This window comes from Cupressus sempervirens, chromosome 7, assembly GCF_028749045.1.
Source record: "Cupressus sempervirens isolate cs-2001-9-10 chromosome 7, ASM2874904v1, whole genome shotgun sequence".
NCBI lineage: Eukaryota > Viridiplantae > Streptophyta > Pinopsida > Cupressales > Cupressaceae > Cupressus > Cupressus sempervirens.
In genome coordinates, this window is record NC_143124.1 from 662,141,950 (window position 1) to 662,159,183 (window position 17,234).

Consider the following 17,234-nt stretch of genomic DNA (forward strand, 5'->3'; position numbering starts at 1 on the left):
TGACCCTACAATTCTATGGGGGTATTGCTGGAAAACCAATTATAACTTATATTAATATTCATTATATTCAATAATGCCCCACAATTCAATAGGCTCCCCTCCACCCCATGCCTGCTCCAGTTAATTGGTGGATGGGGGGAGGAGGCTATGGACTGCTCGCCTTAAAATTCTATGGAGTAGGTGGCCCAACAATTCTATGGGGGTGGTGCTAAAAGGCCAACTATAACTTATATTAGCATTCATCATATTCATGTTCATACTTATATTTTTAAAATTTTACTAACATTAATTATAAAAGACTTCAATTAATATTCATACTATTGCTACTCTATCCAGCTTATCCTTACTTGTTTCATTACAATTATTAATAATTCTACCTTGTTCACTTATTATAATAGATATAATGTTATGATATATCTTTTGCCCTGAACATCAGGCCTTTTGAAAGATAAGGATAATAGGAGTGCTATAAGTGAATTATCAGAAGGTATAATAAATGAATGATCAAACATAAAAGTGACATTGAGAATGGGCTCATAATATTAGTAGCTGGAAGGTTATGCTCCAAGTGGTGGGAGGAAGAGAACAAAAGATAATAAAAGGTTAAAGACTGAGTTACATAGTAGTCTTATTCTTGCTGAAGAACGTTTACAAAATGTCCCTTCTTGTATAGAGGCTAACAAGACTTTGGTTCAGGCCAGGAACTCCCTTAGGAAGCTGCAAAACCTGAAAATTCAAGGAGCTAAGACAAAAGCTATGCTCAATTGGGTTAGCCACGGGTATAGAGGTTACGAGTACTTTTTACAGATCCTCAAATATAAGAAAACCAAAGACAGGATGGAATACCTCTGGGAAGATGGATGGGAACTTAATAGTTGATGATATTCTTCAGACCTTCAACTTCTATTACTGCAAAATGTTTCATTCTGACGATGTTAGTCAAAATATGGAGACGGTAGAGCAAAGATTAGCAGTATCATTTTGAAGAAAGACTCTAAGGGAAGAGGTTGAATTCCTAGACAGACCAATCACAGTGGTGGAAATCAATAAAGCTATCCAGCTTTAAGCAATAATAAGGTGCCAGGGCCTGATGGGCTCCAAGTTGAATTCTACAAGAACGTTACTTGGACTAGAGAAGAGCTGAACCAAGTTTATGCAGAAGCTATTGAGAGAAGATCACTAGGAAACAGCATCAATAGTGGACTCATTAAACTCATTCCAAAGGAGGGTGACAGGACCTTAATTAGAAACTGGAGGCCCATCACACTTCTGAATGTGTCTTACAAGATACTAGCCAAATTCCTTACTTTAAGATTTGAAGACATTCTCCCCCGTGTGAATAACCCAACCCAGAGAAGCTTTGGCAAGGGCCAGTATATTTTGGAGAATTTTCTCACTTATTGGTAGCCTTGGACTGGACCAAAGGATCCAATCAAAAGGTGTGTATGACGCTACTAGATTATAAAAAAGCCTATGATAGAATAGAATGGGAATTTATTTTTATGATGCTTAACAATTTGACATTTCCTAAGTCTTCTGTCAAATAATCCAAACTTTAATGAATGAAGCCACAACTGTTAATGTTTGGTAGCTTCAGTTGGACAAACCCATGAGACTAAACTGAATATATATATATAAATATAATTGTTAATTAAATAATAATGAATAAACATGCCCCATGAAGGCACACGTCTCTCCATGTGTTTTCCACAATATAAGAGAGAGATTGCTGCTCTTGGAAAACATATACTGAAGAGGCAATGTTAATACATTTGCAGCTATCCTGATAAAATAACATGGTATCAGAACCAAGCTGCATATGTATACTGGTTTTCTCTGTTTGGAAGGGAAGTTTAGATTCACCTGCAAAAATCTTTCTCTGTTAGGGAGCATGGTAAAGCACGGCCCGACTAGGTCAAAGTGGCATTTGAATGGAGAGGTGGTTGCTTGATCTTAACGCCCGATCAAGTGCCTCTGATCAATGTTATGTTGACTGTTCACGCTTGGGTGCTGACTTGTCTAAACATTTTCTGGGGTTGCTTATGAAATGCAGAAATCAACGAACAGAGAACATGTACATAATAACAGTCTTCGACCATTATATTTGCACAGAATTCGGCAGCGAATAGATAGTAGAGTCTGTCTATCAAATTGAATGTATAAGACAATCTTTCATAGGGTAAAGATCAAAAGAACACATATATACTTAGATTCAGCAGTCATAACAAAACACAGTCTTCTACGTTGATAAGGGCACAGCAACCTCTGTTACAACTTTATAATATTTAATATCTTCATCAGTGATAAATAATGAGCAACTTCTGAAATTTGTCTTAGCAATATATCATAACAAAGACTCTGCTCAAATGGTGTAATAACAGCACAGTTATTATTATATTAGAACAATTGCATTAGTATATTCAAAGGAACAACTCGACCCCATTATGCCAAATCAGCCAAAAACTCAGAGGTCGGGCTTAATTCAATTTTGATCATACATAGACATTAGTAGAGTAGTTTGACTTTCTACATCTGCAAAGACATTGTGAGGGTGCCTCTCGACATTGGTATAATTCGCAGTCACTGATTGTACATCACCGCATCGAATATGTTTTACCAACTAATAGCAAAACAGCCCATGGTCAAAGGGATACGACCCACTAAGTGGTGATGTGGTAATGCCACTGCTACTGTGGCATTAACAAAACCCAGGTTGACTATATCAGAAATGGATGAAGCGGATCTCTGAATAGTGGCCTGGGTGTGCTAAGGGAATATCCTAATAAATATTCATCCCTTCAATCGTGGAGTAAGTCGCGGTCTATGAACTGCTTGATAGTAAGACACATGGAACAAGCTTCAAGGTGGGGAGTCATCGGACCCCACAAGAATAATGTGAGAGATTTAACAAGTGTGTGCAGAATATAAAAGAAAGTTGGACAATTATGGGACCCAACATGACAAGGTAAAAGAAGGTATAATATGTTATTTCAATCATATATTAATATTGTACTAAAAGTGTGATCCTCGCTATACAATGTCTATTATTATTTATCAACTTATTTATATGGATAGATATAAATGTGTATATATATGGTGATTATATATGTATATAAAGTAATAATATGTGAAAATATAGATTTAAGATATATTCTTAGAAGATTGAATATATATGTATTTGTGTGCATATATTTTCAAAGTATATATTTAATTTAGATCTTTATCTATATTACATTAAAATGATCTTATCATTATGTAGAATTATCCTCGAGTATTATATTAGTCTCTCTCCTATTCTTTTATTTCAATACGTACTATAAGAGCTATTTGTCTTGATCTTTTCCGAGGATGCACTTGCAGGAAGAGGAGGATTGATATCAGATTCAGAGGGAGTCTAACACTCCATCAAAACCATCATTGGATGAAGAGCTCGAATGATTGATATTCACAGGCAGTTTGAAAGTCCATGTGTGAGTGTATGATTTTAATGGACCTAACCCCTGTGTACATCATGAGGAAGTGACAACTTCGAAATGATTATCACTTGTATTTGCAAAAATTATTGGAAGGTGATGATCTTACATAACTTATGTCATGATATACATTTTATGTAAATGTTGAAACAGATCGTGATGAATTATATCTTGTAAATCAACTACTAAGTGTTAGATGTCATTCACTTGACAGTCTATGAGTTGTTTGTATAGATATATGATAGGTGTTTGGTGAATATCATGTGTTGATATTCTACAAGCCATTACCTTTTGAAGTTCTTGGTGAATATCATATGTTGATATTTTGATAGGCCAATCCTCAGAGTTTTTGGTGAATATCATGTGTCGATGTTCTAATAGGCCAATACTCATGATATCAAATGTGATATCAAAATGGTGGATATCTTCTGATAAAAAATAGCCTTAAATTTTGTCATTCTATATATTACCAATGGCGTAATATACGTTTTTATCCTCCCTAGCTAAGAGGGAGTGTTAATGTTTGGTAGCCTCAATTGGGTTTGATAAACCCATGAGACTAAACTGAAGATATATATTTCAATTGTTAAATTAAATAATAATGAATAGACATGTCCCATGGGACATGTCTCTCCATGTATTTTCCACAATATGAGAGAGATCGCTGCTCTTGGAAAACATATACCAAAGAGGCAATGTTATTACATTTGCAGCAATCTTGATAAAATAACATGGGTGGAAGTGAATGGCTATAGGTCGGAACCCTTTGAACATTCCAAATCTATCAAGCAAGGTTGCTCGCTTGCCCCTGCACTATTTTCTATTGTTGTTGATGCTCTAGTCTATCTTCAAAGAGACAATTTACTCACCCCTAGACTAAAAGGAATAGGGTTACCCAATGGGAAAGAACTCTATAACATCCAGGTTGCTGATGATATGGCTATAATTATTGAACTAGAAGAGATTGGTGCGTGTAACCTAATGAATAAATTGAACTTAATTTGTGCAGCCTCAAGGAGTGAATTCTCACTCCCCGAGTCTATCATCTAGGGGAGGGATGAGCACCCCCCAGACCGGTGTTATATATTCTCACTTTCTTTTCAGATATTTGGGCATTCCTTTCTCAATAAATCCAGATTTGATGGAAATGTGGAGGTGGATTAAAGGCAAAATTGATAATAAAAAAGATTAGTAAGTGAAACATTCATTACCTGTCATTAGAAAATCCAGATTTGATAGAGATGTGGGGGTGGATTAAAGGTAAAATTGATAAAAAAGATTAGTAACTGGAGCACTCATTACCTGTCATTAGCTAGGAGATTCCAAGTTTGTCAAAAGAACTTGTCCTCTTATACAATTTTCTTTTCTTTTGCTTGCTTGTTCAATCAATCTCAATTTAACTATGTTCATAAACAAATCAAGAAATTCCTCTGATTGGATGGTAAAGGGCACAAGAAAAGACCTGTTGTCAATTGGAAGTGGTGCTCCATGAGCAAGGAGGTAGGGGTGTTGGACTTGAAGGATTGTGGACTCATGAGATAACCCTTATTGTCAAATGGATAGCTAAGGCAACCCAAGGTGAGGAGTCGTGGAAGATTTTAGTTAGAAACAATATTGAAAGAGCTATCCTATAATGTCCCCTTTCTAGCACAAGTTGTATGTGTTTGACTATTGACGTTAAACTATTTCTTCATGGTCTCGTGGGCTAAAATAACAGTAGAGGGATCTTGAGGCCATTTGGCCTAAGCAATTTCAACTACAGGCCATTTTAGTTGTTTTCAGGCAGTTTGGGCATACTATTTATAGTAAGTTATTTTGGAGATCCACTAGCAATGGTAAGTTCATGGTAATTCTGTAAAATCGACCAAAAGATTTATTTATCATTGATATGACCTTTTTATATATAGAAAATAGGCCTAAGCCTTAAATTTGATTTATTAATATTAGAATTAACGTTTTACACCTAGTTCAAAGTGCAGGTACTAGGGGACCCCAGTGTAGTATTATGATAAAATAATGAATATATTATTAAACAAATATCATAAATGATCTATATATTCAAGTATACACAAGAATGTTTCTGTAACGAACAAAGAGAGAAAAATAGAAACATTTTGAAGAGAGAAAGATAAAGTTTTCATATCAAATAGAGAGAGAATATGGAAACAAAGAAGAGGAGTGACCATTAGAAATAGAAGTAAATCTACGGAAGAGAGAGAAACAAAAATACAGAGATTTGACTTTAATAGCCTCCCTTAGTGGTCAATCTAACCTCAAAACAAAAAAAATTGTAGGCAAATCCTCAAAAGGTGTTAAAGGAAGACTCCAATTGATCAGTGAGCTCTGCATGTTCTGCAATATTAGCTTGCGGTTGAGACCCTCCCTGCTTATGTTGTTTAGAAGCAATGCAAGTCATGCATTCTCAGATGACATAAACAAATTTCTGGCAATAGTTGCACTAGAGTTGCTTCTTCATAGAGCTATCCTGAGACTGAGTGGATGACTGAGATGGGCCTTTATCCTTGTGAAAGGATTGGGCTGAAAATGCTTGTTCAAAGGATGGTGTTAGACTTTTCAGAGTAATAACCACCATATCCTCTTCCTCCATTGTACAGCCAACAGCCTCAAGCTAATATTTGATGTCCTTAATATTTAGAAGATGTTCCTATAAGGACATGTTCTCATCCATAATAATAGAGAATAGATGATTCTTCAAAAAAAGCTATTCTTTTGTTTGATGTCTCATGGAGATCCTTCAGTGTTTTCCAAAGCACAAGTCTTTCTAGACGGCACTTAAGGCAGTTGATCATCAGTAACTAAAAGCTTAATAAGCATAACCACTTCACAATTACGCTCATCAGACTTCTCTTGAGTAGCATCGAATGTGGTAAGACGAGTCTTGGTATCCAGAACAAGCCCCTCAAGACGACGACACTCAAAGATCATCATCATTCTCTACTTCCAGGTGTTGTAGTTCTTTAGTAGTTCTTTACGTTGAATCGTTTACTGCCTTCTAAGAGAAGATTGGTGAGAGATGCCATGACATGTTTTGATGCAAAAAACATGAATATCTGAAAAGGCACGAACATATTAATATCAGTCAACCACATTTGTGTGAAATTCATAACGACGTGGACTCCATAATTTAAAATGGCCAAAATAATCACCCTCGCATCTCCTGGAATTTATAATGAAATGGACTCTACTAAGAGAAATATTTCTAAATAAAAAAATATAAAGTGCATTCTGAGGGTAAGTTTGGCCACTTAATATCTTCAAGGAAGCATGATGTTTGCACTATTCAAAACAAGTACGTGAAAGCTACTAATGAGTGTTCTTATACCCATCGTAAAAAAACACAATCTCAAGTATCCATTTTTTTAACTAATTTATTTTCTTTCATTTGGTATATTAAACTTTCTGTTTTAAAATTGTAATTTTGTTTAGAGATAGTATGCAGTTTCAACAAGTTGCAAATTCTTCAATCAAGTGGGAGTGGAGTACGTACTCTCATTTATCCACTCAATTGAGAACAAATTAGTTAGCTACACAGAAATTGCAGATTTGATCTATGCATTTTCCAAGTAGCATCCTTTGCCATCCAAGACACCCAATTACAACAATGAGGTAAAAAGAATTGATATCTAATCCTTGGGTCTGCCAACCTAGATTATTTTGTTGTCCAACTTGTCATAGTCTCTATAGATCAGGCTGATTCTACATATGACATGGCTTGTGGGAGTGACGTTGTGGCTGATTGTGGTTCAACCCATGGCTGAAAAATTTGCAGAAATGGAATAGGTCAGAACATGCAACAATACTATCATGCATAAACTCAGGCCCAATTCTCCTAAAAAATGCAGCGATTTTGCATCAAAAAATTGGGGCTTGGCACGTCATAATGAGAAAGAAATTGCCAATGGAATGAAACATAAGCTGTCTGAAAGAACGCGAAAAAAATGAAGTCACATTTAGGGTTTCGACCAAAAGAAATAATGCAAGCAAAGACAATTTCCTCAGGCAGAAAAACATTAGTGTTTAGGGTTTACCAAGCAATGAACAAAGGGGAATAATCGATTCAGAATTTCAAATTTTATGAAGAATGAAATCAAGTTCCATTAACCGTTTATATACGCACTACTACTTCACACTCACCGGACAGTAATCATGGTGGGGTGTAACATCGGGGATAATCATTAAGTGAGACGTCCGGCTGTTCTGATTGCAAAAGTGCCACACCAATGTGTATTAATATATTTTGGACTGATTACTTTTATTTTTAATTGATCAAAGTTTCAAACATTAGCCATATTAATATATTTTTAATAGTTCCAACGTTGATATTTAGTATATATAAGATTTGTTTTACTGAAACAAATATATTAATATATAATTACTAAATGTAATTTTATATATATATGATTTTTTAAATTTTTTTGATAGGTTATGGGCCGAACCCTAGATTATTTATTATTTATTTTTTATTATTTGTTCAAACGAATTATTATTATGTGTTAAGCTTGAGTAGACTCAAACCCAAGACCTCATAGATGAGAGGCTCACAATTTACTGTTATGTTGTAAGCTCTTGTCTGCTCATTTTTTTCATATATATTAATATATAATTACTAAATGTAAGCAGGCAAAAGCCTACAACACACTGGTAAATTGTGAGCCTCTCATCCAAGAGATCTTGGGTTCAAGTCTACTCAAGCCTAAAGCACATTATAATAAATAATCTCAACAAATAATTATTATTAATAATAATCAAATAAATAATCTAGGTTTTGGCCCATTACCTATCAAAAAAATTACTATATTTAATTTTAATATACACTACTTTTTATTTCCAATTAATCTTCTGTAATTTTATACATCTGAAAAAGAAATAAGATGTTGATTGTAAGTCTATATGAATATTAAAATATTTAAGGAAATTACATATTTTCAAATGTTTGATTAAAGTACCAATTTATTGCCAAATTTTTCACCAAGTTTTAGCAAGTCAAGGATTTTAAAAAAAATTTGGCCAGCCAAGTTATCGTCAAGTCCCAAGTTTTTAAACTATGGTTCAAGCAAACCAAATGTTGACTTTGATCACAATGCTCTTAATGAAGTGCAATCAACATCAAGTCTAATACCAAAGGACTTTCATTTTATATTGACATTTAATATTGAGGTATGAATTTATGAGTATTTTCTTTTTCACAGATATTAAGTATTTAAATTTTAATATTCTTGGCAATTATGAGTATTATTAATACATATGAAACCAAATACAAGCCCAAGAAAAGAAACTGTTATATTGCATACTTAGACCTTGATCCGTACCCAAGACCTTGCCCCAAACCCAAACACAAGCCAAAGAAAAACCTCCATTTTAAACATAAAAGATCTCTTTTACTCCTAATATAGTATGGTTTTTAATCAAAAATATCACCAGATTCAGTAAAATGAAAACATTTAATTGCCAAAAAAGGCAATAATGGGTCTAATACAAATCAGATTGCACAAATAGCAGTCCATCACCCAATCATAGCTAAAGAAGAAATTGGTATTAAATATTGACAAAGCGAAATGAATTTGTCAATGTCTAATTTTTAAATTATTTGTTTGTTGGGTATTGCTTGCCATAAAAGATGTAAAAAAATACAGCAAGAAGTACCTGATAAAATTGTTGAAGCAGAGGGAACATAATCACGCAGCTTTGAAGGTGGTGAAGCAGATGGACAGGCACTCATCACAGTTATGGCAATTAGATAATTACCTTCAATAGAATGATATAAACATGTTAAAACTTTTCATTCCTGTCCCCACTGCGAAACAAGCAGAACATAAAACTCAATTGGTAAACAAAGATTTTACCATTGAAATCTCCAATGGCCTGCAATAGATTTGTACCGATCTTAAGCATGCTTGTTACATCTGTTGGCAATTGTGGACCTGTATCCTGTTACAAAGAGACATTTACTATTAGAATGGAAAAGAAGTATTATATTCGTGTACATTAAGAAATTTCATCCGACAACTTCAGGGCACAACAATGTTAACCACAAGACCACAGACCATTGACAGGTTGCATCTTTTTTCGACACCCTTCCCATTTAGTAAGAAACTGTAGAAAGCAAAAACCAAATTTTAGAGATAATACACTGTAAATAAATGGCATCCATTTAAGAAATTTGCAAAATATGTTCACATACTTGACTTGAGGCGGAGTTACAAGACAAGCAGATGTCTCCAAATCATCAGTGCGAACTACAAACAAACGCTGCAGGAAATCAAAAAATACACTTAAAATCAGAGGCAACCATAGAAGGCTCATTGATCTATTTCTAACAAAAAGTCCATTCTTCGCTATAGTAAATCTAAGAAAGCAAGGATATGTAGTACGCAAGATAAGAGCTACAAGAAGGAAATACAAGTTGATCCAGTAGCTTTACAATCAAGTAATGAGAAACAGATATCCCCAATAGTAAAACTTAAACTGAGTTTTGGTAATGCCTCCAAAAGTAAACTGAGTGATGTAGCAGCTAGATTCATTCATCGTGTCAAGAAAAAGGATATTTAGATGGTGGGTTCAATGCATCTTGGTGAAAATACAAATATGATGGGGGTGGAGGACCTTTCTGGCACGGTAAAGGCAGCATATGTTGCAGGTTATTGAGAGTTAGAGGAGAAAAGCTTTTCTACAACGGTGATGGAAGTGATCATGAAGACAATAAGAGGAAGTTCTACCTCTTTTTGGAAAATTCTCATATATAAAACTTGACCACCTATAGGGAGCAAATATGTGGCAGCCAACTATTTTGCCAGTCTTGGTGTTTCTATCCATTCATATACATCAATAGAGAAAAACAATACAAATAACTGGAGCAGCTGTAAGATTATATCCTTTTAGGTCTTCCCCCATAGAAAGGATCGTCACACTATTAAAAGGTGACATGCTTTGCATTTAATGTCGCACATGCATGTAAATTAACAGCCTCTCTTGCTCACGATAACTTCAGGTGTGGATAGACAGGCAGTTGTGATAAGGTTTCTTTATGAAGGCGCTAGGTTTTATTAAGGGAAGTTAATTATTGATAATTTTTTATATGCGTTGGGAACCATTGCTTTTTATTATTTTATCTCTGTGTGAATAAAAGAAGTATGGCAAGCTCTGTGTATGGGGAGTTGTTCTGGACTACAGCCTCAAATATATAGTGTACTGCAACTATGAGATTATGCTTAAGGTTGTTAAAGAAATGTCATGAGACAAGAACATATTAAGGAGAATTTTCTGCTCCAAATCAAAGAAGCAATTGAGGGTGTTGAGGTAAGAGAAAATCTTAAAGATGTGTTTTTTTTCCTGTCTCTTCAGGCCCAGGGGAATAAAGCCTATTTCTTGAAAGTGGTGATATAGACCTTAGGCTTCTGAAAATACAGGCTCTGGCTTTAATGGAAAAATATACAAGTTTTCAATGCATTTAGCAAAGACATTGTAATGTCCCATGCTGGGACTTTACTGAATTTATCCTGAATTTCTCAATTGGGGTTTGAATTGTAATGTCCCCTGATAGGATTGTTATTCATCTTATTAGATTTAAGTTATCCGTACAAATTATTATCATCTATACCGACCTTATTACCATTTCAGTCTGAGAAGAAGAAGATTAGGACGCAACCAAGTAGTTTAGATACCAAATGCAATAGGTTTTTCCTCACAGTTTACAGATACAAGAGCTTAGCCTTTCTCGGGACTAGCGTGCAAGGCGCTCAAAGTCACTGATCCCTGTCCTATCTTGGAAATCAACCTATTGGCTGGATTTAGAGAGGCCTCTCCTTGGAAACACTTTAGTCTTCCCTTCTCAGATAAAAATAGTAATAGGACTGAGTGTAGATATGTATTTCTGATTTCCTATTATAATTGATATTACAATCTTCACTGTTGTAAATGATATTAATACTACAATGAATATATTTATCAATATATGATCAATATTCCTATATATAAATATGTATATCATATAGAACTATAATATACCATTGTTTTTAACCGCAGATCCATTGGCCATATCTGATACTGAATGGCATCTCCATGTGGTGATGATGAGAAGGCAAGGCAAGATAACACCATTAACTCCATTCAAGATGAGGGTGGTACTGTGAATCATGAGGTGCCTTTGAAACCATCCTATAAGGCAGTGGTTAACAATGAAATTCAAGCAGGTGAGATTCCAGAAATGGCAGTGTTCGATGGAAACATTATTTGCAATGCTGACTTTGGAAGAGGCGAGGAGGGACAGACTCCGATGGATGTTTCTACTCTAACCACAATAGAGGAAAAGGGGGACCAGCTTTGCTGATCGGTCCACAATGGGCAGAACATATCATTAATAAAGGTATGTCATCCTGTCAGAGAAATATCTAGGTTATTATCAAAATCCATAATATTGATATGGGAATTTGTAATGTCTATGCAGCCAATTATTATTGAGAGAGAGTTGTCGTTTGGAAGTGGATCTCTACTAATCTCCCTAGATCTCTACTAATCTCCCTAAAGCTTACCGGTCCTTCGTAGGGGACTTTAATATGATTGAGAATAGACAAGATAAGGAGGAGGGAATAAACATGAATGGAAGGGAAATGAATTCTATTTTTGGAATAAATTCAAAAGAAAACTCAACTTAAGAGATCCTCTTGAGGGATTGAGAAATTAATATGATAACATATGGTTCACTTGGTGCAACAATCAAGCTAATATGAGTAGAATTTATTGCAGACTGGGTAGAATTTATTTGAATTCCTCCACGTTTGATCTTTGCCATAAAGTATTTCTGATCACTCTCCCATTCACAGTTGAATTATTCTTAAAAATTGCCCTAAGCAGAACTCCAAAAAAAGAGGGACAATGACCTTCAAGCTTTTCACCTCCTTGGTGCATGTGGAAGATTCTATAGAGGCAATTAAAACTGCCACATGTCTAGCAAAATTCTCTCTAGCAGGAGAATCCGCGGTTACCATATGAGATCACCTAGTGGAAGTGTGGAAAAACATGTTCCAAATCATTGGTATCAATGAAGCCCACAATAGAATGAAGGATGAAAACTTCTATCAGAAAAAATTAGTTGAGACTGAGCAAGAGTTGCAAACACACAAATTTGATAACAAGCTGCAAAATGAGATAATCCAAGTAAAAAATTAGTTGAGAAGAATCCAAAATTTCAAGATTAAAGGGATGAAAGTTAGGTCTAAAGCTAATTGGATCAAAGAGGGGGATAAAGGTACTAAGTACTTCTTTAATCTGAATAGGGCAAAACAGACTAGAGAGGAAATCAGAGGAATTCAGGGGATAGGTGGCTATACTACTGACAACTCTGAGATTATGCAGACATTTGTTAATTTTTATAAAAATCTCTTTTCCTCATAAATGAAAGATAGCAACACTTCTGCCATAGATCATTGTCTGAAAATGACTCCAAGAAAAGTTTCTGAGGAACACTTTAGGGTTCTTCAGATAAACATTGACAGTGAAAAAATAGATGGAGCCATTAAATCTCTTGCAAATGGTAAATCCCCTGGCGTTGATGGGCTTACTGTTGAATTCTATAAGCACAACAGAGAATGGATTGTTGAAGATTTGATAAAAATGTATGATTATGCATATGAGTCTGGATTTTTAGGGGTTAACGTGAACAGAGGGGTTATTAAATTACTTCCCAAAAGTGGGGGCAAATCTCTTGTACAAAACTGAAGGCCCATTACTCTGTTGAATATATCTTATAAGATCATTGCCAAGATTCTGGCTAGAACATTATCAGACTATCTCAAACACATTGTCACTGATACTCAAACGGGTTTTGTAAAAGGGAGATTAATTCTTGATAACCTCATTACTAGTTGGGAAGGCATGCGCTAGGCTAAGATGAGTGAGCAAAATGTGGCAATGATTCTGCTTGATTTTGAGAAAGCATCTGACAGGATTTAATGGCAGTTTGTTATCAATATGCTTCATGCTCCTAGCTTTCCTCCTTACTTTTGCACATGTGTTAACATTCTGTTTAAAGACTCCACGGTTATTGAGGTCAATGGGTAACTCTCAGAACAAATACCTCTAGGTAGATCTATTCAACAAGGGTGTCATTTGGATCCAGCCCTATTTCTTTTAGCAGCTAATGCTTTATCCTATATTTTTAAAAGTGCAGACATGGGACCTCCAATCAAAGGAACTACCTTGCCTAACAATGATGAGTTAGTAATTGAACAATTGGCAGAAGATACTTCCTTATTTGTGGAGCTTGATGAAAATAACTTTAATAATACTCTCAATAGGCTGCAGGTGTATTGCCATGCTTCAGGGGCAAAAAATTGCTCCTAGCAAGTCTACTGTGTTGGGATGGACTGTTGAAGCTCCTCAATGGCTCGGTCAATTGGATTGGAAATGGGCTGGGCCTGACACTATGGTAAGATACTTGGGGATTCCTTTTGTTGTTAAGCCCTCTATTAAGGATATGTGGTCTTGGATATTTACAAAAATTGAAAACAAACACACTAAGTGGCAAACTCATCTGCTTTCTATTGCTGGTAGAGCTCAAGTTGTTCAAAAAGTTCTGCCTTCTCATGCTATATATTATGCTTCAACTTGGCTTTTTGCAAAATCTCAAACTAACAAGTTGGAAAAGATCTTTAGAGAATTTATTTGGTCTGATGGTATTGGTAATAAGAAAAGACACTATGTTAAATGGGAGTGGTATTGCTCACCCAAGAATCTTGGAGGTCTTGGACTGAGAGATTTACAGGCTCAAGGCATTGCTCTTGCTTCTAAATGGATTATTAAGCTAATGAATGGAAATGAGCCTTGGAAAATCCTGATTAGAAATAATATTTCAATCTCTATCCCAAAAAAGGGGAAACAATGGAAAAATATCCCTATTGCTGATGTAGTTTTTGGGGACTTTGACATCTCAGTGTTTGGTTCTGAAGGTTTTTTTTCTATATGGAGGGCTTGGTGCCAGGTCAAACCTTTGATCTTCTCTAGGCATGCTGTGGGTAAAATTCTTCATTTCTATGTTCAAGACAGGTCTCTCTGATGGAGCATTTATCTCAACAATAAGCCTCTTGCTCTTACTCAATGTTGCTCTGCTAAAATTTGGTATAAAAAGGTCATTTCTCTCATTTGAGATATTCTGATTGATGAGCAGATGGGGTCCTAGGATTTTATTAGTAGCAGATATAAATTCCTGTGCCTCAAAAGAAGGCATATACCCTGATTACTAAAGCAATTGGCAAGTTTTTTCCAGGAAAAAAGATGAACTCCCAGCAAATGATGGACTATATAAAATGTGATGATGGCAGAAAGCTTAATGATTGCAAAAGCAAACACATCTATAATATGCTTTAAAAAGATGTGGGAATCATTGATCACATTAATAAGAAATGGAAATGTAACTGTTTAAACTCAAGATCGCTCTTTATCTTTGAATGTTTTTGGCACTCACGTACTGAACCTAAAATTGTCTGCTTTAGATGGTTCATCCTGCTCAAAAAACTTACTGGGGGATCTTTTTTCTCTAATGGTAGCCTTCAACCAATTGTTTTCTCTTTATGCAATTATCAATAGTCTTATGAACATCTTTTCTTTGAGTATCCTTTTGCCAGAAAGCTTTGGCCTTTATTTTTTGGTCAGTCCTTCATGTGGATTATTTCAAACAATGTTTTTTGGCTTGATATCGTTACTGGTTTTGTGGCTGATTTTGATGATAAGTTGAACAAGTTCTGGTCTGTGCTCACCACTCATATTTTACGGTGCATTTGGAAACAGAGGAATGAGGAGATTTTCCAAAACAGGAAGCGGGACCTCACTGAATTTAATTATAAACTCACACGTCTCTATTATGTTAAAGGTTACTGTCACTTTGGGAATCTCCAGAGAAAGATTCAATTTTCTGTCAAAGGATGGAGCCTCAGTCATATTTTGCAAGGACATTCAAGCCTATGAGGGATTGGAAAGCATTATTCAAGATGATATTGTGACTCCGAGAACTTATCAGGAGAGCCTGAGGATCAATCAAGAGTTGTTTATCAATGAAGGGGACCATGCTGCAAGTAATGTCACCTCTGACATGTTTGATGGAAATCATAGACTGAACATGAAGCCTATTATGGATCATGGAAACAAAGATAGAGTAGACCCTAACATCCCTGAAGTCAACAGTATAGACAATAGCTTGAGTCCTTACGTTAAGTATAGTCATTAGTAAATATGTTCTCCAATTCTCAGTTTTCTTCTGCCATAGCAAGCTGTCTCTAAATACTCTGTAAATGGTGCTCCCTCTTAAATTAGGATACTGTAAGTTGTTGTTAGTCTTGGTCAGCATGTTTTGTGGATTGGCTGACCAATTTGTTTATACTCTGCTCTTTTTGGTTATTCTTGTTGATAAACTTCTTTAATATAAAAATATATATATAATATATCTTAGAGTCATATAAGATTCTTTATCTTTAATAAAATATAATTTTCCACCCTCGCATTAATTCATAGATGTAACGACTTATTTCTTAAATCATCTCTTCATTGTGAAGAGTATTCCTTGTATCTATTTCTCTTATTCTTTCTTATGAAGATCAATAAAGCTATATTATTTTTCTATTCAATGATACATAACATTTACTCTTGTAAACCATATTAATGTATTCCTAATTCAACTTTTCTTTATTTCCTTCTCCATTTTCTAAAGAGCGTCCATTATATTTATTTATCTATTATATTGTAATCATATGAAATTACTATGCATTATTTATTTATTAAATCTTTCTTTTGTGATTATTATTAATTTAATATCATTCTACTTTTTCAGATTTATTTAATATTAAATTCTACATTGGATGAAGGACATCACAATCCTACCCTCTCAAAATTGCTTTTCCTCAAGCAATTACATGTTTCCTCATTATTTGATAAAGATATTTGATAGCTTAAGATGCATTTTCTCTCAATTTCTAGACAAATGATTTTAGACCATCTTATAGTAATGCTAATCCACCATGACCAAAAGCCTATTTGCATTATAGTATGTCTCAGATTCATCTCCAGATATTTTGTTATGCTAGATAAAACAAGGTAGAACCATTCACGGATTATGCACTTGAAAATATGAAATATATTACACAAAATATTAATGCCTGAGGACATGGAATAAACACAGTATACACATAAATGCATGACAACACGGAGCATACACACAATTCACACATTGTTAGTTTCCCTTTCGTTCACTAAAATGTTTCTTTATTTAATATCTTACACTACAAGATGGTAGGATCAAAGTTGTGATACCACTTGTAATGTCCCTTGGATCCTAAGCCAATTTTGGGTTTTTCAATTTGTTTTCGCATACATTGCAGTTGACCCTTTTGATTTTGATTTTGAAATCGCTATAAGAGGAAGCTTACTTCATTTGGCAATCCATGAGTTTTATATCCACTCTATGTGCAAGCAAATCATTATCATTACACAACTGTAAGATTATTCAAGTCATCGTCCATTTAAGCTTTTAGGGTGCATTCAAGTGTCTAACCCTTCAAGCGTTGAAGAGCATACTCACAATCACGGTTCTATGATATGGAACTTGTAGATCTATTGTATTTGTGGAGAGATCCTACATCGTCATTCTACATCTACATAAAAGCATTCATACATCTTTGTGGATAGTGAATTAGGATCCATCCATGGAGATTTGACAAGCAAGCTGAATATTTACATTTGTCTAGTTTTACATGT

At 34.8% G+C, this 17,234-nt stretch overlaps 1 protein-coding gene across 2 annotated transcripts in view; it reads right to left on the minus strand.

Moving 5' to 3' along the window:
• LOC149548402 (uncharacterized) overlaps window positions 1–17,234 on the minus strand; it is a 256,377-nt gene that overhangs the window by 42,088 nt on the left and 197,055 nt on the right. For both annotated transcript variants that reach the window (XM_089792478.1, XM_089792477.1), the window contains exons 8-11: window positions 9,676–9,743; window positions 9,539–9,587; window positions 9,338–9,422; window positions 9,138–9,239 (exon numbers count right to left, since the gene is read on the minus strand). In XM_089792478.1, the coding sequence (XP_089648604.1) occupies window positions 9,138–9,239; window positions 9,338–9,422; window positions 9,539–9,587; window positions 9,676–9,743 (304 nt within the window). The remainder of the gene's footprint in view (window positions 1–9,137; window positions 9,240–9,337; window positions 9,423–9,538; window positions 9,588–9,675; window positions 9,744–17,234) is intronic.